At 43.8% G+C, this 23966-nt stretch overlaps 1 protein-coding gene across 1 annotated transcript in view; it reads left to right on the top strand.

The window, feature by feature from the left end:
* The window catches only part of KCNK10 (potassium two pore domain channel subfamily K member 10), a 130700-nt gene that overhangs the window by 56221 nt on the left and 50513 nt on the right, over window positions 1-23966 (top strand). The window contains exon 3 of the mRNA XM_044230936.1: window positions 20433-20550. Within this exon, the coding sequence (XP_044086871.1) occupies window positions 20433-20550 (118 nt within the window). The remainder of the gene's footprint in view (window positions 1-20432; window positions 20551-23966) is intronic.

The raw sequence follows: 23966 nt of genomic DNA, 5'->3' as shown, positions 1-23966 counted from the left end.
CGGGGAGGTGACATTTGAGCTGGGACCTCAAAGGAGCCAGAGAGTGAGACATGCAATTCTGTGGGGGAAGGGGGCCAGGCGTGCAGCAGCCTCCATGCGGCAATGTTAGGAGCAGGCTGGGTTTTGCATCACCTGCTTTTGGATGAGGTGGCTGGAGGCAGCAGTGGGCAAAAGGGCTTTGGATTTTCAAATCCAAGGCCACCTCTGTGTGCTGATTAGCTTCCTGGTTTGGAAGTTGGTGTAGGATGCTGGGCTAAGAGAGTGCTTTAGAAGCCAAAGAAGGAATTTTAAACAAGCAGGGATGTATTAATGTGCCCACCCTCCCACCGAGAATGAGTAAAGATCATGGGGGGGGGGTGGAGGGTGGGGGAGGGGGATGGGAGTCTGTTGGTACTCAGCAGAGTTGTTTTGGTGGGTTTATGGGGACGAAATAACAAAAAAAGCAGTAGTAGTAATAATCAGGATTGCTGGTTTGAACATATTGCATCAGGCACTGACTGAGGTCCTCGCAGACCTTGGATATTAAGAAAAAATATCCATAAACAGATAGAGGCAGAGACCTTTGGGCTACCATCTAGAGAAGCAGGGCAATGAAAGTGGGGGTGGGGTGGTTGGGAGGGTCACATGGGAGACAGAGTCATCTTGGGTGGTGTGATGGGAGCAGATAAAACAGGAGGCTCCAGAAGCCTGGGAAGGGCAGAGAGCCTTGTCCCAGAGGGAGGAAGGGGAGTGGTTGGGAGCCCAGTTGGGCGGCTTCATTGTTCAGTAGATGGAGGATGGCTGCCTTGGAGACTGAGGTTTGAGTTCCTGTCCTGCACATGCACCTGAACCAGGAAGTGTAGGTCCTGGTAGAAGGTGGTGACATATATGGAGGCAAGGGAGGATCACATTTTTCCAGGGACTCTGGAAAGTTTGCAAGGCAGAAGGATGAGAAAGAAGGCTCCTGTGACTCCTTCCGGTCTGGGGCTATGTGCATTAAATTCTAACGGCTACTACAATCCAGAATATTGCAGGATTGCAAGACTGACCTGGTTATTTGTATAATTATTTCAAAGTACATTGATAGGGTATGGGATTTTTGGAGCTCCTTATGATCTGGAACGTTTATAGCAATTTTATTCCTTTAAAGAAATTTTGATAATCTGACTTGACTCTTATAAATAATTAGAAATATACATTTCCCCACCCCCGGGAATAAATATGATCTCATATCTATGATCCTATAGTTTTGACTAAAAAGAAAATTTTAAATGCAAAAATCTAAGGGCAGTATTTCCATTATTCTTTCTTAGATAGCTTTTTGTCTTTTTCTCCCTCTTTTCATGAGAAAATGGTATCAAATTTGTGATGAGGGGTATTGTACCAATCTGTGTCAGATTTAAGAATGTCATAGAAAATGAGGGAAACCATTCTGGAATACTTTTAAATAAGAATGGAGTCATACATGTTGTTGTGATCTGCAGTGAGATCCTTTCTATTTAGTTGCAATACATAAAATAACCTAAAAAGTGGTCCAAATTGAATCTAGATTCATGCTTGGATTTTTCCTTTCTTAAACAGTGAGGTCTTGAGGAAAAGATTATGTCATATTATCTTTGTATCTATGTGTAGCCTATGCATTGCTTTGTATCTAATTATTGCCCGACAGAGAAATCACTTTGGATTGAGATATCAAACTAAATGTGTAACATTGGTGATACCACGAGATATCTGAGATTACTCATGCACTGGTTTATTTGTTTATGTATTTCCATTCTTTGGCTCTCTTCTTCATGAAAGAACTCAGAGGCCAGAAGGGACAGGAAGGGAGCATGTAGAGATTCTAATTCTAGTGCTGCCATTAAAATTTGTCCCCTGCTTTGGTCTCACGAGTTGCTCTGGGAAATGAGGGTGTGTTTGTGTAGGAGTGTGTGTATGCATGTGGACAACATGCATCTTTAAGATCATTTCTGTAATAATTTTAAAAAGCTACCCTGTATTAGACACGTGCTACAAGCCAGATACCTTACACTCATTATCTCATTTAATCATTCCAGCAACCCTCTAAGTTGGCACTATTACACCCATTTTATAGGTGAGGAAGGCGATTCTAAAATAGCAGAGTAACTTCCCAACCCCCAACGTGGCCGAGCTGGGAATCAAAGTGAGGTCTGTTTGACCTTGCCCTTCCTCCCACAATGAGTCTATAAGGTCTTCAAGTGGTCTTGCTTTATCATAAAATCAGCTCTCTCTTAAACATTTGCTTTGTGTTTAACGCTTGCCAGAATTTTAAAAGTCAAGAAACATTGGAGTTCCCTGCTTCCTAACAAAAAGCATCTCTCTGTCTTCTCCCCACACCCACTGAGTGTGAGCCTTGGGCTTGGGATACTTTAAGATCTCCTGCCACTGTGATGTAAGGATTTGTACGTGGGTTTTTTTAGTCTTTTTCATAACACAGGTTAAGCAGATTTAAATGCTGAGTCTGTGTTAATCAAGAACAAGTTGATCATGGTTTGCCTTTCTGTTCATTGATTCCTTCCTAGGATGAAAATGTCCACACTTATGGACAAGGGGGAGCATTCTCTCACTTTCTGTGTCTGAGCAGCATTGTATATAGTGCTCACAAGACACTTCTTGGAAGGGTTTTCAGCATGTTATGTTCCAAACTGGAAACATAGTATTATTGTACTTCACCGAAGTCTGGAAGGAGTGACTGAGAGGTAAAAAAAAATGATATTGATGGTATTTATCTGGTAATGTCAGGATCCTTGGCTGGATTGAGTGAACTCCTCATAAGGTAAGCTAGAAGGTGTAATTCATGTTGTTATTAATAACAAAAACAGAGTACCCAGAACCGCTTAACTCCCATGAAATGCTATAGCTGAAAATGGCCATATCTGGGGGAATGGTCTTCCAAAAGAATTAAACCACTGGTGTGGGGCACCTGGGTGGCTCAGTGGGTTAAAGCCTCTGCCTTCGGCTCAGGTCATGATCTCAGGGTCCTGGGATCGAGCCCCGCATTGGGCTCTCTGCTCAGCGGGGAGTCTGCTTCCCTTCCTCTCTCTCTGCCTGCCTCTCTGCCTACTTGTGACCTCTGTCTGTCAAATAAATAAATAAAAATTAAAAAAACAAAACAACAACAACAAAAAAACCACTGGTGTGGGGTGCCATGGGACTCCGGAGGAGACCGATGGGTCAACGTCCTGAACCTGACTGCTGTTATGGAGGGAACTATCTCATTGAGGAATTCATACATACATTCTGGAAGTTCCTATTGTGTTCCTGTGTTATCAGCTCACATGCGAGGTGCTGGGGATAGAAAAGAGAATAAAATACACCATGAACAAGTTACTAACCTCTCTGTGATCCAACTTCATTATCAATAAAACGTGCCTAAAATCCTTCATCCTTGGGGTGTTGAGAGGATTAAATTCTGTAATTCATGAGAAGGGCTTTGAACAATGTTTGGTAGGTGGTGAGAGCTAAAAAAAAAAAAAGATTGTTCTTTCTGCTGCAGCTGCTTCTAGTATTGTTCTGGGAGCTGAGTTTCAGACAGTGGTTCTTTTTTTTTTTTTCTTTTTAACTGTTTATTTAAATCCCAGTTACTTAACATACAGTGTTTTATCTGTTCAGGTGTACAGTATAGCCATTCAACAGTTCCCTACGTCCCCTGGACGTTGGAGGGGTTTCGCCCCCCAGGGGGCATCTGACAACATCTGGAGACATTTTTGGTTGTCGTGACTGGAGGGGTTGCTAAAGGGATGTGGTGAGTAGAGACCAGGGAGGCTGCTGAACGTCCTCAGTGCGCGGGACAGCCCCCAGCAGAGCAAGGAATTAATCCAGTCTAAAGTCAACAGTGCTGAGGTCAAGAAACTCAGAGAAGAGGCACATAAACCAATAGTGGGAATTTACTGCAATGGAGCTTCCCCCCAGTGTTATGGTGGTATAATTGACATACATCATTGTAAAGGCTTAAGGTGTACAGAAGAAAGGTTTGAACATATACTGTGAAATGAATACCACTGTTTGCTTGGCATCCATCACCGAGTATAGATACAATAAAGAACAAAAGCAAAAAGCAAAAAAAACCAACAACAACATTTCTCCTTGTGGTGAGAACCCTCAAGACTGACTCTTCTTTTTTTTTTTTTTTTTTTTAAAGATCTTATTTATTTATTTGACAGAGAGAAATCACAAGTAGATGGAGAGGCAGGCAGAGAGAGAGAGAGGGAAGCAGGCTCCCTGCTGAGCAGAGAGCCCGATGCGGGACTCGATCCCAGGACCCTGAGATCATGACCTGAGCCGAAGGCAGCGGCTTAACCCACTGAGCCACCCAGGCGCCCCAAGACTGACTCTTCTTAACACTTGAACTGTGTATCACACAGCGGTGTTAGCTATAGTCATCAGGCTGTGTTTTACATCCCTAGAACTTACGTGTCTTAACAACCTGAAGCTGGTGCCTTTTGACCACCTTCTTCTGATTCTCCCTACTTCCACTTTTGGCTTTTGATCTCTTTTTCTATGAGTTTTGTTGTTGGGTTTTTTTTTTTTTTTTTTTTTTTGCTTGTTTGTTTCTTGTGGTTTTTTTGAAAGTTATTTTATTTTATTTTTTAGATTTCCACATACAAGGGAGATCCGAAAGTGTTTGTCTTTTTCTGTCTTATTTTACTTAGCCTCATGCCATCACGGTCCGTTCATACTCCACTATGTCTATGTATTACAGCTTCTCTACCCACCCCTCTGCTGATGGGCACTTGGGTTGTTTCTGGGTCTTGTCTATTGTAAATAATGCTACTACGAGCGTGAGGGTGTGTATATTTTTTCAAGTTAGTGTTTTTGATTTTTTTGGACATATTCCCAGAAGTGGAATTGCTGGCTCATATGGCCATTCTATTTTTAACTTTTTAAGGCTCTTCCATACTGTTTTCCTCAGTGGCTGTACCAGTTTGTATTCCCACCAGCAGGGCACAAGTCTTCTCTCTTCTCCATATCCCCACCCGCAGTGGCTGCCTCTTGTCTTTTTGATGATGACCAGAGTGGAGCTATTTGAAGTACATAAAAAATGCAGGCCCCAGCAAGGCAAATGGAGGTCAGGGAGGTTTCTTTTTTTTTTTAAGTGATTATGCTCATTTATTACTTTTTTCCCAGTATGATTCACTTAATTACAAACATATATAATTTAATTTTAATAACAACTGTATTTCATTTTTTTGATTCTCATAGTAATTATTTATACTTTTATTGAGCTATAATTGACAATCAATAAATTACATATATTTATTTTTTTTAAATGTATTTATTTATTTTATTTTTTATAAACATATAATATATTTTTATCCCCAGGGGTACAGGTCTGTGAATCGCCAGGTTTACACACTTCATAGCACTAACCATACCACATACCCTCCCCCATGTCCATAACCCCACCCCTCTTCTCGCAACCCCCCTCCCCTCAGCAACCCTCAGTTTGTTTTGTGAGATTAAGAGTCACTTATGGTTTGTCTCCCTCCCAATCCCATCTTGTTTCATTTATTCTTCTCCTACCCCCTAAACCCCCCATGTTGCATCTCCACTTTCTCATATCAGGGAGATCATATGATAGTTGTCTTTCTCCGATTGACTTATTTCGCTAAGCATGATACCCTCTAGTTCTATCCACGTCGTTGCAAATGGCAAGATTTCATTTCTTTTGATGGCTGCATAGTATTCCATTGTGTATATATACCACATCTTCTTTATCCATTCATCTGTTGATGGACATCTAGGTTCTTTAGGGAGGTTTCTGTGACTATTTATCTCTTTTAGTCCTTACAACTATTCTAGAATGATGGTCTTTTGTGCCCATTTAAAGATGAGGAAACTGAGACAGCAGGCAGCAAAGTCACATGCTCAGTGTTGCCCATTTAGTAAGCAGAAGTTCTAGGATTTATTCCTGGGCAATCTGACCACAGATCCTAGGCTTTTAACCACCACATATTCAAACAGAAACATGGTCTATGGGAGGAGGTTCATTCTGCCGGCTCTGGGTAAAGGGCATCCCAGGGGTGTGTGTGGCCCATTGAGGGAGCTTCAGATGGTCAGTGTGGCTAGAGCTGTGGGGAGCTCTCAGGTCCCAGCAGCGGGGAGAGGTGGTAGATGGGAGGCTGGAGAGGCGAGTGGGGCTGGATTTGGGAGCTGCCCTCAGAGCCTTGCCGAGGAGTTGGGCTTTATGCCCTGGGAAGTGGGAAGTCACTGCAAAGTTTAAGAAAGGCAGTGACATGATGAAAATTATTTTTTGGAATAAGAATTCTTTTTTAGCAGTGGGGACTTTGGGTTAGCAGAAGAAGACACTGAAGGAAGGAAGACCCATTAGAAGAATATTAGAACATCGGTGAGAGAGGCTGAGACACAGAGAAGGGGCCACATGGAAGAGAGTCAGACAAAGAAAACTTGCAAATGATTTATTCCCACCCAGCAGAGATTTCTGGAGAGCTCAGGGCTCCACACCTCTCCTTGTTCAAGCAGAGCCCTGTGGGCAGTGTAGCTGGCGATGAGCACCCAAGCTCAGCACTTTCCCCTCTTGTGTTAAATCTCGTTCCCACTTCTCAGCTGGGTGACTTGGGGAATATTCACCCCAGGCCTCAGCTTCCCATCTGTCGACTGGAGATGGTGGTATTCCTGTCCACCTGTTAGGGCGGTCTGAATTGTGGGCAAAAAGTTCAGTTACTTTTGCTGTTGTGATTGCTATTATTTATTTGTTAGGGAAGAATGAAAAAAAGAAACCAGAAAGCCCCTAAGGTATATCCATCCTGGGGGCCTGTTAAGGGGACAGAGAAGAAAGGTCCTAAATGCCCTTTGGGGCTTCAATTTTAATTTTCTAATTAACAAATTTTCTCAATTTGCTTCTACTGTTAAAGTGTGAAGTCACCTTTATAGAAGTTGCTTGGCAAGTGCAGGCCTGGGCTGCTAACACCAATGGGACTGTGTCTTTGTGGCTTGAGGCAACATAGCAGTTTCCTATCCCATTTAGAGGGCTTACCATGGCTACCTAGATCAGCATCTTTATCCCAAGCTTTGGTGGGGATGCTGAGCCTCATATATATTAAATGGAAACTGATGCCAGCTCTGCTGATTGCTGTCTGCACCAGCCCCCTGCCCCAGCCTTCTGCCCACATTGTTCCTCATGTGGTTTGAGAAACACTCGGAGAACCTCAGGGACCCAGAAGACTCAGGCAGCCCCCAAAGCGCAGGTCAGCGGAACGACAGAATGGCCAGCATTCTAAGGTGTAACTGAGTGAAAGGGCCTGTGTCCTCTGACTGAGGGCCTGGCTGAGTTTATCCCCGACTGAGGTTTGTGGATCTTCTAGTTTGATGCCCTGGAGCAAGCCACTTAACCAGAGCCGGGGCTCAGCCGTTCTACCCAGAGCGGACACAGAACAGCCATCCATTTCTGGACTCTTGCCCCCGAGGCGACCCGAGGGAGTCTGCAGATGACTGTAACAGAGAGATTTCCTGCAGAGCTGTCCTAGTCATGAAACACGGCTCCTGCTTTTTGGTCATTCACTTTCCCCTAGGCACTGTTCTAAGTGCTTCCGCGTCTGACCTCATTTAACCCTTGCAGTGAGCCGACAGGTAGGTTCCATTGCCATCATGCCATTTTGTGGATGAGAAAATTAATTCCAAGAAGTAGCTTGTCCAAAGTAAGTAACAGTCAGTACGTGGTTGAACGGGGATTTGAGCCTTGGGACACCTGACTCCGGGGCCCATAGGTCTAAACATTGTGCTATTCTTCTTACTTGTGCTAATGGAGAGTATCCCCTATAGTACATGTGGGCCTTTTCTGAAAGCTTTTACTCCAAGGAAAAGCCTGGAGGGAGAAGGAGAGATTTTTAAGGAGGCATGGGCTGTCTTACTTGGTATTGTAGCAGGTTTATGTGGACCATTGGATTTCAAGAAGGGGGTGTCCAGGAGAGGAAGGAGCATGGATATGAAAGTTAGGTAGACTGGGTCCCTGACCCCACTGAACCTAAGACTTCTCCTCCTAGGAACGGGTGGGACAGTCCTTCTCATTCAGAACAGGAGGAGGAGGGAAGGACGAAACCCACACAGAACACTACAGCCTGGCATCTAGCTGACATTCAGGAGACTTTATTTCCTTGAACTTGATTTAATGGCCACCCAATCCCAAGAACCTCTTGATCCTCACTGCTCTGACTTGCCTCAAATGCTTACTTCCTGCCCCCAATACAATTGTCTTAGAAACTTCTGCCATAGCTAGTCTTGGAGAAAGCAGTAACACGTTCATCTTCTGTGATCCTCAAAGCATAAAACCATGAGGTGGCCTCCTTGACTGATGGGGGGAGGGACCCATGCCCCAGTCCAGGTGGATGATGTTAAGTAAGAGTTGTTTTTCAAGCTGCGAATGCTTAAATGTTGTAAGGCTCTGAATGTCTCCAGTGTAGCTCATGGGGTCACATGACTGTCTTTTCTCCAGGTAATAGCCATGTGGAAGGGAGGGGTGATTCATGGGAGTGGGTGTAGTGTTGGGGGAGGTGCTCACCAGGGAGGACATGGGTATTTCCATTGTAGTGCAGGCAACAAGGATTCCTCTCTCACCGGAGGCTGCCCCTGGGGGCAGCTGGTGTAGGCCCCCTAGCATGAGCAGGCTACCTCACTGTCTGGAAAGTTGACTTTTTTCCTGGTGTACTTCATTCAGACCTTGCTTTGGCAAGTTCCATAACTTCACAGAACCCTCTTGACCTAAAAAATGGGCACTTTCTCTTCATGGTAGTCTCTTTACCTGAAGAAAAACTGAAGCTTTCATCTGCTGGCATGGGCTAGGTCTGGAATTTCCTGGAAGTATGAACCTTTGGGTGTGGGTGTCCCTTCTCATCCTACTATATAGCTCCCCTTCCTTGACAGGTTCATGTCTTTTTATGTTGGTCAACAGGACCTTTGCCATTGGTTTTCCTTTTATGATCAAAGGAAATCATAAGGATTTGATAGAAAGTAATTAGAGTCTTAGATACTTGATCAGTCCTCTGGTATACTGACACATTTCCCTGGCTCTGCTCCTTGGGCCTGACCCCACCATGCTTTGGTGGGACACAATTTCATTTAAGATACAAGCAGTTGTGTGAGAGGACTGGCTACTGTGTTGTGTCCTGGGTGTGGACATTGAATGCTGTCTTGGTGACCCAAGCTGCTATTCTGCAGATATGGGAGGACCACAGATCAGGAGCTCTCAAAGTCTCCTCTCCAGGAGCAGCAGATGTTGGTTAATCTGCATGAGCCATGAACATTCCCCAAGGCCGTGACATCTACCATTCCCTTATTCTGCCAAGCCCCAAATCCCTTAATCAATTACTCCCTCATTCATTCACTCACTCATTCATTAATTCAACAAATTTACTGATTTCCTGCTGTGTGCCAACTTCAGTGCTAAGTCCTGGGGACACAATTTTGAATAAAAGTGGGGACATATAGTCCCTGGAGCTTCTAGCTAGGATGACCAATCATCCCAGTTTTCATGGTTCTGGAATACTTATTAGTAACATCCCTTTCTCTCTCAAAAATGTCCTGGTTTGAAAGATAAATTTTATGCTTACCCTACTGATACGTAGTAAGGGAGACAAACCTTGTGCATGTAATCACATGAATCAGTATAAATAAAACTGAGGTGAACACTGCAGAGGATAAGGGGCCATTGGGCACATGAGCAGGAGAACTGAGAGAGACGGATGGGGATTCTAGGCGGGGGAGCTGAGTGCCAAGACCCCGTGGTGGGAGGAGGTCCAGGATGTCTGAGGACTTGAGAGAAGAGGAGCATATATGACTGGAGGTGAGTTAGCAAAGGGAACTTGGTAGAGATTAGCCTGGGGGTTAACACCATGCAGGGATTCATGGCTATTTCAGGTAGCAGAGTAGTGTGATCTGATCCATCCGTACATGGCCATTTTGGTCCCTTACATAAACCTAGAGTTTAGCAGTGGTTGTCAGGAGCTGATTTTAAACCATTCATTCATTTAATAACTACACATTTATGGAATGCCAATGATGGGACTCTGCTCAGTCTGGGGCTCTGGATTTTAGAACTGATTTACCTTTAGAGGTGCCTAAACTCCGGTGCTAGGGGAAGCCTTTGTGTACCCTCCATGATGGGCGGTACCCTGCTTGGCCCCGCAGCACCCAGCACTCACGTGTGCCTCGGCCCTTGATAGACCTGTGGAGGGAACATCGTTTTTCTCATCTTCTCCTTCCCACAACTGTGAGGTCTTCCAGGTTGAGTCTGTGTCTCATGCCTGGCACAGCAGCCAGCCCATAGAAGATGATTGATATTTGAGGAATGAATGAATAGAGCTTTTTACATCTGTTTTGGAGACCAAGAGTCCTTTATTCAGAATCTTCGCAGAAGCAAAGCAGAAAATTATTTTGTTTCTGGGCAATAGAAGTCCTTTCTTTTTAGTCTGGTTGCCAAGGTACTTCTCTCAAATCATCTTTCTGCCTTTTTTCTACATGAGCAGATTCCCGTGGTGTCCCTAACCTCCAAAGCTTTACATATTTAGGGATGCAATGATTTTTTAAAAAGATTTTTTTAAATGTATTTGACAGCGAGAGAGAGAGGTGTCACAAGTATCAGAGTGACAGGCAGAGGGAGAGGGAGAAGCAGGCTTCTTGCCGAGCAAGGAGCCGGATGCGGGGCTTGGTCCCAGGACCCAGCGATCATGACCTGAGCAAAAGGCACACGCTTAACCGACTGAGCCACCCAGGCGCCCCAGGAATGCAGTGGTTTAAGGGAAGCACGGCACCTGAGCCCAGATTCAGCAGTCTGTGGCCATCCTTACTGGGAGTCAGCATGCAGAGCCAGTTAAGTCTTCTTCCCCACCCTGGGGCATCCCTTCTTCCAAGCAGCCTTTTGTGCAAGAAGTTCAGGCCACAGCTGAGGCAGCAGGTGACCTCTGTTGAGTGCAGGGTTGGGTCCTTTGTGCCCAAGGACACAGCTCCGATGAAGAGAAGTGACCCCTCCCAGCTGGTGCCCTGAAGTCAGAGGCGCTGCCCTTTCTCCAGCGAAGTGGTCATGCGGAAGATTGTTCGGTGCATGCAAGATCGGGCCTGCAGCCCCCGGCCTGTCTCTACAGGCCTCCTCTTCATTACTATTATTGTTCTTATCCTTGAGGCTGTGATTCCATCACTGTCCAGTGAAGTTCTAAAGCTTTTAAGCCAGAAATTAAAAAGCTAATGGCAATTGGCATGCCATTGGAGAAATGAATTTGCAAATGAGGATTGTGTTCTGCACCCCAAAAAAACTCCCATAAAAATAAAACAAAAACCCAGAAATGAGTGTATGGTGTCCACATTTCTATACAAGTGGGCATGTATTTGATTCTCGTTTAAAGTGAAGCGGAAATCTTACTTAATGAGATTTTGACAGTGTGTGGCTCATATAATTATCTTCATTAATTACAACCAAATTTATTCATTTAGATATTAATTGAATTTAATAAATTTATTAATATTAACTGAATTCCTGTCACGTACCAGGTGCTATGCTTGGCGCTAGTGATTAGAAAACAATAACAAAGGAAGCAAGATGCCTTCCCCTATCCTCCAGAATCTTCCAGTCTTGTATTAATTTGGTCACCAGCTAACATTTGCATGGTGTTTGCTCTGGCCAGGTGCTTAAATATTTTATCATTTAATGTTTATAGTGGTGCTTCGAAGTCGGGGTAAGAAACTGAAGGGAGATGTTAAATGACTTTTCCCAAGCTCAACTGGGAGTTAGAGCTGGGATCTGGAGATGAAGAGTCTTGCCCCAGAGTCTGTGCTTTTTAACCACAGCGCTCTACTTATGAACAAGGAGACTGACTTGGCTTGAGGAGTTGGTTGGAGTCCATTATGGCTGGTGCTAGAACAGAAGCAAACACTCAGGGCCTTATTCACAGAGCAGGAATCTCAGACTCAACCTGTGGGACCTCCAAAAGGACCATCATTCACTGCAGAGTAATGGTTGGCTGTTGGTTGTGCTCTAGAGGGACGTGGCTTTGTGTCCTCACATACAGTGTTGAGGCTGGGTCAACATATTCTGTTGAAACCAGAGTTATGGTTATGGTTATCCTTTGGTTCTGTGGTTAAAAGTAAGTTCTTAGTCTCTTTTGAGAACGAGGAAAATTCTTTTCCTTTTCTGTGGACAGAAGGGATGGAGGAGAGCTTGACAATGTAGGTTAACTTTATGGAGTGAGGACTTAAACCTTTCATTCTTTGAAAAACGAGGGCCAGACCACAAATTCTTACTTCTCTCTATTGTCCTATTTCATGGGGAAGAGGGGGCCGTAACGGATGAGCTTTAGCACAATGTTTGCACGCCAGACAGAGAGCTGTCTGAAGAGAGAGCCTGTCTGGGGCAGGGTTGGAGGGGTGTACATTCAACCAGTCCCAGCTCTGCCGCTTACTAACGTCTACGACTGTGGACAAGCTACTTCTGTTTTCTGTTGTCTCGTTTATAAAACGGGAGTAGTAATGTGACACTTGACAGTGGGTTTTTGTGGAGGGTTGAGTAAGAGAGGAAGGCATATTGCAAATGCTGGCTATTAGGATTATTTTTATGAGTATTCTAGAGCTCTCTTCAAAGTCTCTGGGATTGTCTCTGCTTCCTTCTGCCCCCAGATCAGAGTGCGCTCATTAGAGGTTAGAGGGGCTGACACAATCTTTGAGGGGGCACAGGAAATGAAGTATTAATTTGGGATTATGAGGAGTGTACATCAAGGACCCTAGGACCACGGTGACTTTTCAGCAACTTTTGGTAAATTTGTTCCTGAATCCGTAGAGGATGAGTCCAAATGGAGATGAAAAAGTGACAGTTAATCAGAAAGTTTATTGTTCTCATCAGAGCATATATGATACCCCAGTTCCTTATGGACTTGATGCTTTCCTCATGGTTTACACTTTCCCTTATGTAGTCAAAGAGAGAGAGAAAATTAATTCTATATTGTGAGGCACAACTTGGAAAGTAAAAGAGCTCCCCCAAATATGGCTTGATCCCACGGACAATATTTAGATAGATTAGTCATTAGTGTATACCCAGGTGCTAATAATTTTTTTTCTTTAGACCAAATCTTTTTTTAATGATTATTTATTTATTTACTTGAGAGAGAGAGCACCCTCGAGCACACCAGTGGGGGTCAGGGATGGGAGGGGAAGGGCAGAGGGAGAGAGAACCTGAAGCAGACTCCCCAAGGAGCATGGAGCCTGATGCGGGGCTTCATCTCAAGACCCTGAGATCATGACTTCAGCTGACATCAAGAGTCGCTGACTCAATTGACTTAGCCACCCAGGCACACAGTGAAATGAGTTTTAGCCCATTTACCCCCACCGAAAATTAACTGGTGGTAGCAAGGAAAGTCACTTGTCTAAGATCATAGGTTCTGGAAGTGCACAGTCTAGCCTACCTTGGGTTTTGTTCTTTTATTCTCTAAACAGATTCTCTACTTGTCTTGTCTGTTCTACAGGTGCCTTCACTTTAGATTTAAAACCAGGCTATAACGTTTTGATGAAAGCCTGCTGTCAGGTACCCCAGGAAGGGCTAATACTTGCACATATAACTGGATACAGTTAGGATAGCAGGAAAATACACACTGTCATAATATTCACCAAGGCACGGAAGGTGCCTCTTTCTTTTTGTTTTTATGGCCTGGCCTGGTTTCTGCGAACACTTCTTTGTGCGAGATGCAGAGAGGGTACGGCTGTAGGGGGCCCAGCCTGGGTGAGAGCCCACTTGCTCTCTGCAAGGCAGGGAGCTGGGCTGTGATGGTCTGGGATGGGGAGAAGCGAGGATGGAGAGAGGCTGTCTTTCCAGCATTTAGGAAGGCGATCTTCCTGTTGACAATTCTAATAGCATTTGCTTGCCGGCTGTGCCATGCATGAGTTAAGGGACTGTGGTCAGGGGAATTGATTAGTCTCAATCTCAAGTGCCCCAGTGGGTGGTAGTGATGTCTGTCTCACAGCATCATCATGAGGGTTAACTGAGTTCCTCTGTGCACTATAAGTGCTCGGAAAGGATTCCCGTTATTATTAATATTATTATATACAAAATGACAAGGCAGACAGCTCAAACGTTTATATCCACTGAAAAAAAAGTCCTGACAACAACCCTGCAGGGAAAGGTTTCCTCATGTTATAGATGAAGAAACAGAGACTCAAAGAAGCTGAGTAACGTGCTCAGGCTGAACATTTCCCACTTTACCGCAGACTCTCTCTGTTGCAAGAGTAAGTGTTGATGTGGGTAGTCCTCTCCACCTCTGGACCGAGGCGTAGACCTCTTGCAATCTGCCACAGATGTGCCTTGCTGGGGGGTGGCTCCAGATTTCCTCTCAGATGCCCTCCCACTGTTGGAAATATTGTGATGTCGTCTCACACTTGGACATAAACTTGCCCCTCTCCTAACAGCAGAATATTCGCTCCCACCGCTGTGAAATATTTATGTGAGAAATGCTTCTGGAGCAAGAGAAATAAAAAGAAACCATGGTGAACAAGTTAATATCCTACTTCCAGTTCTTACCTGAGGCCCTTCTGCCACAGACGTGGAAGGAGGTGGAAAGATGTCCTGTCCTGTTACAGGGGTTTTGAATCATTAGGGGCATTTCCGAGTGGTAATGAATGTGTTCTGCCAATTGCCTTTCTCTGTCTCACAGGGTTTGTGGCTTGCCTTCTGTCCATTAATGGCTGAAAGTGTGCTCTCTTTTAATACATTTATGAAGTCACTTTTTATACCCACTCCCTCATCCTGCCTTGACCTCTGGCTAAATAGCTACTTCGTAGACCCCTTTGCTGACTGTGCCCTCTCAGGACTAAGAATGTGGTAGGCACAGAACCAGCTTTGGGTTCTCATATGAGGTCCTTTCCTTTTGTCCTTTTGTCCTTTTGGTATAAGCTATTAGTAAAATGACCCTATGTCCTGAGCTCCCCCTGTCTTGTGGTTCCAGCATGGCCCTTCACAGAACCCTTCTTTACTGGGCAAGTGTCCTGGGTTGGACTGTGGGTCAGACGATCGCTCTGGCTACTGGTGTCCAGGCATATGACACAGATCGGCCGTATCCATCAGCCAGTCTCAGACACGGAGAGTGATGCTTGTTGCACCCTTTTTTGTTTTTCTTTCTGGTGCCACATAAGGCAACAGAAAAACAGATTATCTCACCGAGTACACAGATCATCGGAGGAAAGCCACAGACAGTTAGTGGTCCCCCGTGGGTCATCATTCATCCCACTGTCGTGCTAACACTCATGATGGTATCTTGCGCCATCTGCAACAGTGATTTGGACGGCCTGGCATTGTCTAATGGGATTACAGCACCGGGGTGGGAGGGGGGAGTTGGTGGGGGTACCCGGTGGGGGGGGGTTCAGACCCACCTCACTTTCAGAGGGGCTGCAGTTTCTTTTTATACCTTTTGGGTGGTCTTAACGCCTGGGGGTGGTGGTGGGAAGATGGGGGAGAGGGACAGACTCTTTTATCTAGTTGTTCTCCAGTTTTATTGAGCTATGATTGATATATAATGTGTTAGCTTAAGGTGTACGGTATGGTGGTTTGCTACATTTGTATATTGCAAGGTGATTACTACCATGGAATTACATTATAGTTTCATCATGTTACATAATTACCATTTCTTTTTTTTTTTGTGGTGAGAGTACTTAAGATCTGCTCTCTTAGCAACTTTCAAGGGTATAATGCAGTATCACTAGCTGTGATCACAATGCTATATATTGGGTCTTCAGAACTTACTCTTCTTATAAGGGAAAGTTTGTCCCCTTTGACCCACATCGCCCATTTCACCCACCACCCAGCCGCTGGGCAGCCACCACTCTAGTCTTTTAGTTCTTGCCCCATTCATGTTAGCTCCCCACCTCCTCCTCCTCTTCCTCCTCCTCCTCCTCCTCCTCCTCCTTCTTCTTCTTTTGAACAATCATTATATTTCTTTTGTGGGTCTACTTTCTTATTACGTTTCTCTGCTTTTACAAAGAAGTAAATTGCATGGCCTAAATTTATTACTTTAGTTTGTTCATTCACTTATTAATGATCTGAACATTCACTCATGAGCTGTTTACTGGGTAGTTGGGTGGGTGCTGGAAATTCCAACTCAGAGGCTAAACAGGAAATTAAAGAGTGAATGGAATTAAATTTTAAAGTAATGCCCTCTTATCCAGAGTATCCTTTCCCTGAAGCTCTCACATCATATTGAGTATAATTTCTTTTTGGGTCCTCATAAGAGCTCTCCGAACTTGATACTGGTTGAGCTTCTAAGTGTACACGTGATGCTCATTGGGTCTGAGATTGTGGCCCAACATGATGCTGCTGTTGGTCACATCTCTCCCCTATAACTGATCTTTTAAGTGAAGTAGTACACAGCTCAGATGCATCATTTCATTATCTTTGTGCTCAGACATTTCTAATGGGCCGGCTTGTCTTCACTTGTGCAGCCTGAACGCAGAGAAAAAAAACATGAGAGCAAGCACATTTAATTTTAATATGTATTACTTGAGTTCAAACAATTAAAATGATTAGAAAATACTTAAAAAATTAATAAAGTTGGAACTCTGAACCCCATCAGAAATATTCTGAGTTAAATTCCAAGTGCTAGACTGTTTAAACTGGGTTCTCTTTCTGTGTGTATAGCTCATGTGTGCCGCTTTGTTTTAATTCTGGTGGTTTGCTGGAGTCTTTCTGACCCACCCAATCCAGACAAAATAATCAAACCTCATTCCCAGGACTGGAGATTGTCCAAAGCTTCACCAAGGTCTTGATGACTTTTTGGAGCGTTTCTTTTTCTCCTTGTTTCCGTCCCATTTTGGTCCCATCGTGCCTGCAAACAGCCTTTATATTTAATTTCCACAAAAGCACTTCCTGAAGGTATTTGCGTGTGTAGCCCACTCTACTGTAGATTTGGGAAAGTGAGAGAGGGATTGATATCAGAGATCTAAGCAAAGTTAAAGTTGGATGCCGGGTGGACCGGCCTTTCAACGTGGCTAGCTTTGCTGCCGCTGAGCCCGAGCTCCCACGCACCCATGGACACTCCTTTCTCGCCTTTACTTCCTTGTCTTCCTGGTTTTTCAGGGCCTTCGCTCTCTTTTCTCTGTTTCTTCCCTCTCAGGGTATAACATCAGTTGTTCCCCATGTTTATTTATTTTTTTAATTTTATTTTAAATGGAGAACAGTTAAGCTCTTTCCAGCTGCAGCAGCCAAAGGAAGGTGGGTGCCTGCCTTTACATGTGGTCTAATTAGAAATGATCCTTTGAGAGGTCCTTCTGCATAAATTCTTGGGCAGTCATGGTCTTCCTTCTCATTTCTGTCTGGAGATGAGCACAGAGGTGGGGAGAGAGGAAGGCCACAGAGGAGAGGTCTAAACTATGACTTGGGCCAAGTCTGGATTTGAATTCTAGCTCCACTTCCCTGCTGTGTGGCCTAGGGCAAGTTACTTAACTTTGCTGAGCCTGGTTCCCTATCTCAAATGTGGGGATAATATTACTTTCTTGCAAGTTGTAGAAAGGCTAAAATTGGATAACACACAAGTTGCAGGAAGGATAAAAAAATGAATAAGACTTCTAAAGCCCCTGTCTGCACACAGGAATTCAACAAATGGTAGTTTCCCTCCCTTCCAACCAACACATGCTTTCCTTGAGGGCTGCATATGTAAACATTAAATATTTATAAATTGCATAATTCAAAAAATGAAACTTAAAAAGGCATGTTCCTCCGGATTTTTTGATGAAACAAATAATCATCCCCACTTGTCTCTGCTGCAAATCTGTACTTTTATGTGTGGCTTATGACATTTAGGTACATTTCTCAACACAGGAGACTTGACTGAAGCCCAACTCTCTATGCAGCTTCATAGATGTTGTAAATATTAGGTTATCGATAGCGTGCCTAGCGCTGTCCCCAAGGTTTTCCTTGCAGGTGGGCCTGGCACAGCCGAGCAGATAATGAGCACGTAAACACTAGTTAAGGCCTGTGATTTGGTCTGATGGCACTCACACAGCACAGTGAAAATGGATATTTTACCAGCAGAAGTATTTACCAGCAGAAGATGGATATTTTGCCATCTGTCTTGCTCTAAAGCAGAGCAGAGCCTCTGATGGGTAAGTGATAGTTGTCCATTAGGTCTGTTAAACATGGGCTAGGAGAGCCCTTGTGCATCCCGCGAGGCCGGTTTTTAAATCCTGGGGTGCTAGGGTTTATACTAGAAACAGCCTCCAATGGACCATCTCAGGTTCTTAGGACCAGGAAACAATACACTTCAACAAAAGAGATTTTTATTTCCCTATTGTCCAATCAGATGTCTAGGGGTCTGCCAGATCTAGCCCGGGGCCTGCTTTTGTAACATCCATGAGCTCAGAATGGTGTTTGCATATTTAAAGCATTGCTAAAGGAAAAGAAAAACAGGCAAAGGGGGGGGGGGAGAGGAAACTGTTGCTAATACCTGGTCTAGAAAGTTTGAAATATCTCAGATTTGTGAAGGTGAAAGGTAATGATGATTGGCTTTTTCAGTTAGTCTGATTTGTGGCAGAAGCTCTCTGCCTGTTTGAACAAAGCTCTGTGGGTATTATTTAGGATAAATTGAATTACATTTCAATATTTAACTGTGACCTGTTATCTCCACATGGGGTTATTCCAACTTTGTTCAGGGAACACTCGCTCTATTTGTTGTTCCAAAAGTAGCTTATATGTTTGTCACCTCCCTCTGAAGGCCCCACCTGTCACTCCCTCACCACAGCTCCCTTGCTTGAAGGTTATTCTACCCTCTCCCCGGGCCTGAAAGGGGCTGGCAGAGACCAGCCCAGGAAGGGCTGCGGATGTATTTTGCACGTTATTCTGCACATGCGGGGTCTAGGCAAGGATTTTCAGCTGCGGAACCTGTGATCAAAAGCCCGTTAAATATATGTGGTGCAGGAGTATGAGCCCTGGGAAGTGGGTATCTGTGGGGACTGCGGTACATGCATGGAGCCTCCTGCAAGAAGTGGGGGCCAGACTGGACTCTACAGAACAGGTACTATTGTGGGAGGGCATAAGCAAAGGTCCAGAGGTTTAAGGGGATGTCTCATGGAGTTGACCTGCCTTGGGTTGGAGCTTTTCTAGTAGTGTGAGATGGGCTTGGATCCTCAGTGTGGTCAATTTATGTGCATTTAAGGTGTATGGAATTCCAAACCTTGCAGCCAGTGAGGAGTCACTTATTTTAAAAGGAGTGTAGTAGGGAATTTGGGTAAATTGGAAGGGGAGGTGAACCATGAGAGACTATGGACTCTGAAAAACAGTCTGAGGGGTTTGAAGTGGCGGGGGGGTGGGAGGTTGGGGTACCAGGTGGTGGGTATTATAGAGGGCACAGCTTGCATGGAGCACTGGGTGTGGTGAAAAAATAATGAATACTGTTTTTCTGAAAATAAATAAATTGGGAAAAAAAAAAAAAGGAGTGTGTGTGTATGCGTGCGCGCACACATACACACACACACAAGCTGCATGTTGGGGGCAGGCGGGTAGTTAAATGGCAGTCACAAAATTGTCTACTATTTGTTACCCCCATCTCCGTGCTGGGCCCTGGGCTGAGTGCATTACACAGACCTTCTCACTGAATCCTCAAAACTTTGTGGACAAAGGCATTATTATTCCCCGTTTGCAAATAAGGACATTTGCATTTACAGAGGTTAAAATAACTTGTCCATGGTTCTGAAGTTAATAATGGGCAGAGCGTTGCTGGCTTGATTTAAGAGCCCAGGCTCTCACCTCCTGCCATCCTGAAACAAACTCAGCATAAAACATTTTAACAAAACAGAAAAGGGAAGAATGAAAAGCAACTGAAATCCTGCCTCCCAGGAATGACATTTCGGGTGACGATCTTTCTAGACATCTTTCTATATACACAGTGATATGTATTTTGCATAACCCATGCCCAGATTGCCTAAATCCTGTGCCTGCAAATTTTATATAAATGGCACCATACTATATCGTCTAGTATTTTTTTCCCCACCTAAAAGTAATTTTCTAGTTTTAGTAAGTGTGTGTTTAGTATTTCATGTTATGACTGCACCCACGTTCATATAACCAATACCTTATAGGTCATTTCAGTTTTTTTTTTTTTTAAGATTTATTTATTTATTAGAGAGAGAGAGAGAGAGCATGTGTGAGAGTGGTGGGGGAGGGGTATGTGTATGGGCGAGGGGCGGAGGGAGATGTAGAGAGAGTCTCAAACAGATTCCCCGTTCAGTGCGGAGCCCAGCGTGGGGCTCCATCTCAGGAACCTGAGATCGTGACCTGAGCTGAAACCAAGTCAGACACTCAACCACCTGAGCCATTCAGGTGCCCGATCATTTCAGTTTCTTGTGCAAGGAAAGAATTTGAGAGCTTTTAAAAATTTTTTAAAAATTTTTAATCTTGAATCTTGGATCTTAAATCTTTTAATTTTGAATCTTGTGCTTTCTCGCTCTCTTTGCAGCATGCCCTTGACGCTGACAACGCAGGAGTAAGTCCAATAGGAAACTCTTCCAACAACAGCAGTCACTGGGACCTTGGAAGTGCCTTTTTCTTTGCTGGGACTGTCATCACCACCATAGGTATCCCTTTGTGGGCTAACATCTTTTTGTCTGGGGGCCAGCCTGAGAAATGGCACTTGGTCAATATTTGGTCCTGGAACCCTGGCAATTTGAGGGTCACAGGAGGCTTATGACACACTGTCGGAGAAATGCAGGGGTTGTAGTGGCTTTCTATAAAAGTCAAAGCAGACTAAGAATTACATTTTTTAAAATGAGAGCTAGAGAGCCTGGACCTGATGAAGTGGTCAGAGTGGAAAATCAAAATATGGACCGGTCAGTGGAGCTCACATTCCTTTTAAAAATGTGTCCTTTTTACTAAGGTTGCCTATGAAAGAAGGCCATCGTTCTACAAAGTTTAATGAAACGGCCGTCTCTGCCCCTCTGCCCATCCTCACCTCCCCTGTGGCAATGCTCTCATCTCTTTTGGTTGATTATTTTGATATTCATCTCCTTGTCTTTAACTACCATGCTTGTATTGCCACTTCCTGATTTTTCTGTGTTAGAGGTTATTTCTTGACCTCCAGCTGTGGGAGGGGAGAAATTACCACGGTCCCCTCATCGATGCTTTTGCTTTTTGAGGTTTCATTTGCCCTGGGTCACCTGTGTTTCAGAAGTGGATGATTTTCCTTCTGATGCTGCATCAGTAGGTCTGTAGTGACCTCACACCGTGTCACAATGCCGGTGTCAGTCAGCTCATTTCATCTCATCACGTGGGCATTTTATCATCTCACAACGTCACAAGAAGAGGAAGGGAGAATACATACTTTACGATATTTTGAGAGACCACATCCACAAAACTTTTATGAAAGTCTATTGTTAAAATTATTCTATTTTATTATTAGCTATTGTTTTAGTCTCTTCCTCTGCCTAATATATAAATTAAATTTTATCATAGGGTTGTATGGATGGGAAAAACATAGTATATATGTCCGTGGTTTCAGGCTCCACTGGGGGTGTTGGGACATATCCCCTGCAGATAAGAGGGGATGACTCTTTCTCCTTCCCTGCCCCACTGTAGAAGGGTTCTCTTCCTGTTCTTCTATCTTCCCAATATAGTTTAATTAAATCAGCTGTGAACATTTGCATGATTTTGACTAGATAAATGCTCTTTATAACTCATCCTGTGGTGATCTATACTTACCTCTTTCTTGCATGGATTTTTGTCTTACTTTATCTGTGTGTGTGTTTTTCTGATTCTTGTGGAGTTTTAGAATTTTGTGTGAGGGTTAACTTTATAATCCTACATAACAGGGTTTCTCTTCTTTAAGAAGTATTTGTTACGTCCCTATCCTAGGCGATGATGTCTTCTTCTTCTCTGCACACAATTTTAGTTGACACTATCCTTTGATGTTTACTTTTCAGTTATTAAATATGTTTATGGTTCTCTTCAATAATTTGCTCAATTCAAATGGTGACTCTTGGCTCTCAGTTATTATGTATAATGCAGTCAGTGAACTTACTCAGCATCTTAACTTATTTTACTCTTGGGCTGCTGATTATTACTCACTGACTGTATCATTCTATAACGTCACGGTATATGATTAACATTCTGTTCCGTTACCCTGATACCTACACTTATTTTCAAGTCACAGTTACGCATATGTTTTGTCAGTGTTCCTCTCTAGTCCTTCTGTGGCTTTCCCCATCATCACTTGCTCAGCTGAAACTAATTTTCAAATAGTTGCATTAAGAATGACTCATGGAAGCAATATTCCCCACCATACTTTGCTTTGCTCAAAATGGCAGCCTTACCCTCCTGCGGCAGTATGGTTGGAAATGAAATTCTTGGCTCACATTTTCTTTTTTGTGGATCTTTTGGGTGATAACCCACTCTTCTCTGATATCTGTGCTGCTGTGGAGACACCTGATGCCAGCCCAATTTTTCCCCCTATTATAAATGATTTGACCCTTGGCTACTCAAAAGGTTATTTATCTTCCATCTGATGATACTATTAGGTTTTGTCCCTTTTATTTTGGCAAAGTGTTCTTTTTAAGTTCTCTATTTTTTAAAATTTAAATTCAATTAAGTAACATATAGTGTATTATTAGTTTCAGAGGTAAAGGTCAGTGATTCATCAGCCTTATATAACACCCAGTGTTCACTATATCCTGTGCTCTCCTTAACGTCCATCACCCAGTTACCCCATCCCCCCATCTTCCTCCCCTTCAGGAAAGTGATCTTGTTTGTCATCCTTAAACATGTTCTCTGCCATGTGGTTTCGGTTCTGTTCTTTGGGGATTCTGATTATACGTATATTGTCACTTCTTTACCTTGTCTTCTGTGTCTGTCCTACTCCTCTTTAACTCATAAAATGTGGTTTCTGTTTTGTTCGTTTTATCTTCTCTATTCCTTTCCTGTTTTTGTACAGTGCCTATTTTGCCACATGTTCCTTCCAATTTTATTTTCCTTTTTGTGATCATTAGGGGACTTTTTCCCCTTCCTGTTTCTTTCCTGAATTCCATTAGCTCACATTCCATTTTCCCTTGTTATCTTTCTGATTCTTTCCTGATTTCTTGCTTTTCTGCTTTGTGGTTTTTCTTGTGGGTGATTACTTCATAGTTGGTCACACTTTTTGTCTGGTTGGGTCTGTATTTTTCTGCTGAGTGTCTTTCATCCATTGGTAAGTTTTTTGCTCCTCCCACATTAAAAAAGAAAAGCAATAAAAGTCTTATATTTATGCTGGGCAGATTTTCCTTTTAAATACTTGATGCCTGGTAAACTGGATATTCCTAATCCAGCTATCTGCTATGTGATTCTGGGCTGGGAGGGAGGAGAGCCAGGAGAGGTATGGTAACCTTCCAGGTAGCGCATCCCTAATTCTTCTCTTTTCTGCTGCCGAAGAGAGAGAGGGTTTCCTGCAAATGTGACCCATCTATGTTATTCTCTGTTTAGTCCTTCCTCTTTAATTTTTTTGGAACCAGATCAAGTTCAAGGGGGCTTCTGCTGCTCTCTCTCTTTGCCCTGTTTTCTACACTTGGTGCAAACAAGGATCACTCTTTGAAGTTCAGAATGAGACCCTCTCCTTCATAATTGGATTTTTGATGGCTCTTCTCGGGGTTTTCCACCGATGGGCTCTCTCTTCCTTCTCTGTGCTTCTTCTCTTTATTTTTTCCCGATGTGGCATCAGTCCAACTTTTTTGGTAATCCTTACACATATGGGGGAAGCCATGGGTAAAATTCCTCTCCCAGTTCTGCTGAAAATGAGAGTTTTCTGTCCCTCTACAAAAGTGTCATCACACTGCAATAAAAGCCCTAATTAAGAGACACATAGCGTTGAGAGGTGGGAGGATCTCGTCATTAACACCCTTTATGCTCTCTGGGAGGCCGTCCCTCATCTGTTGCTCTCTACAACAGGTTCTTCCCGCTCCCTTACCCTTTACGACCACTTCTTATGTGGGTGTTGGATAGGGTGCCATCCTTTTGGGATGTACATCTT

This window comes from Neovison vison, chromosome 13 (assembly GCF_020171115.1).
Source record: "Neovison vison isolate M4711 chromosome 13, ASM_NN_V1, whole genome shotgun sequence".
Classification (NCBI taxonomy): Eukaryota; Metazoa; Chordata; class Mammalia; order Carnivora; family Mustelidae; genus Neogale; species Neogale vison.
The sequence above is the reverse complement of the archived record's forward strand: the minus strand, read 5'-3'. Positions and strand labels throughout refer to the sequence as shown.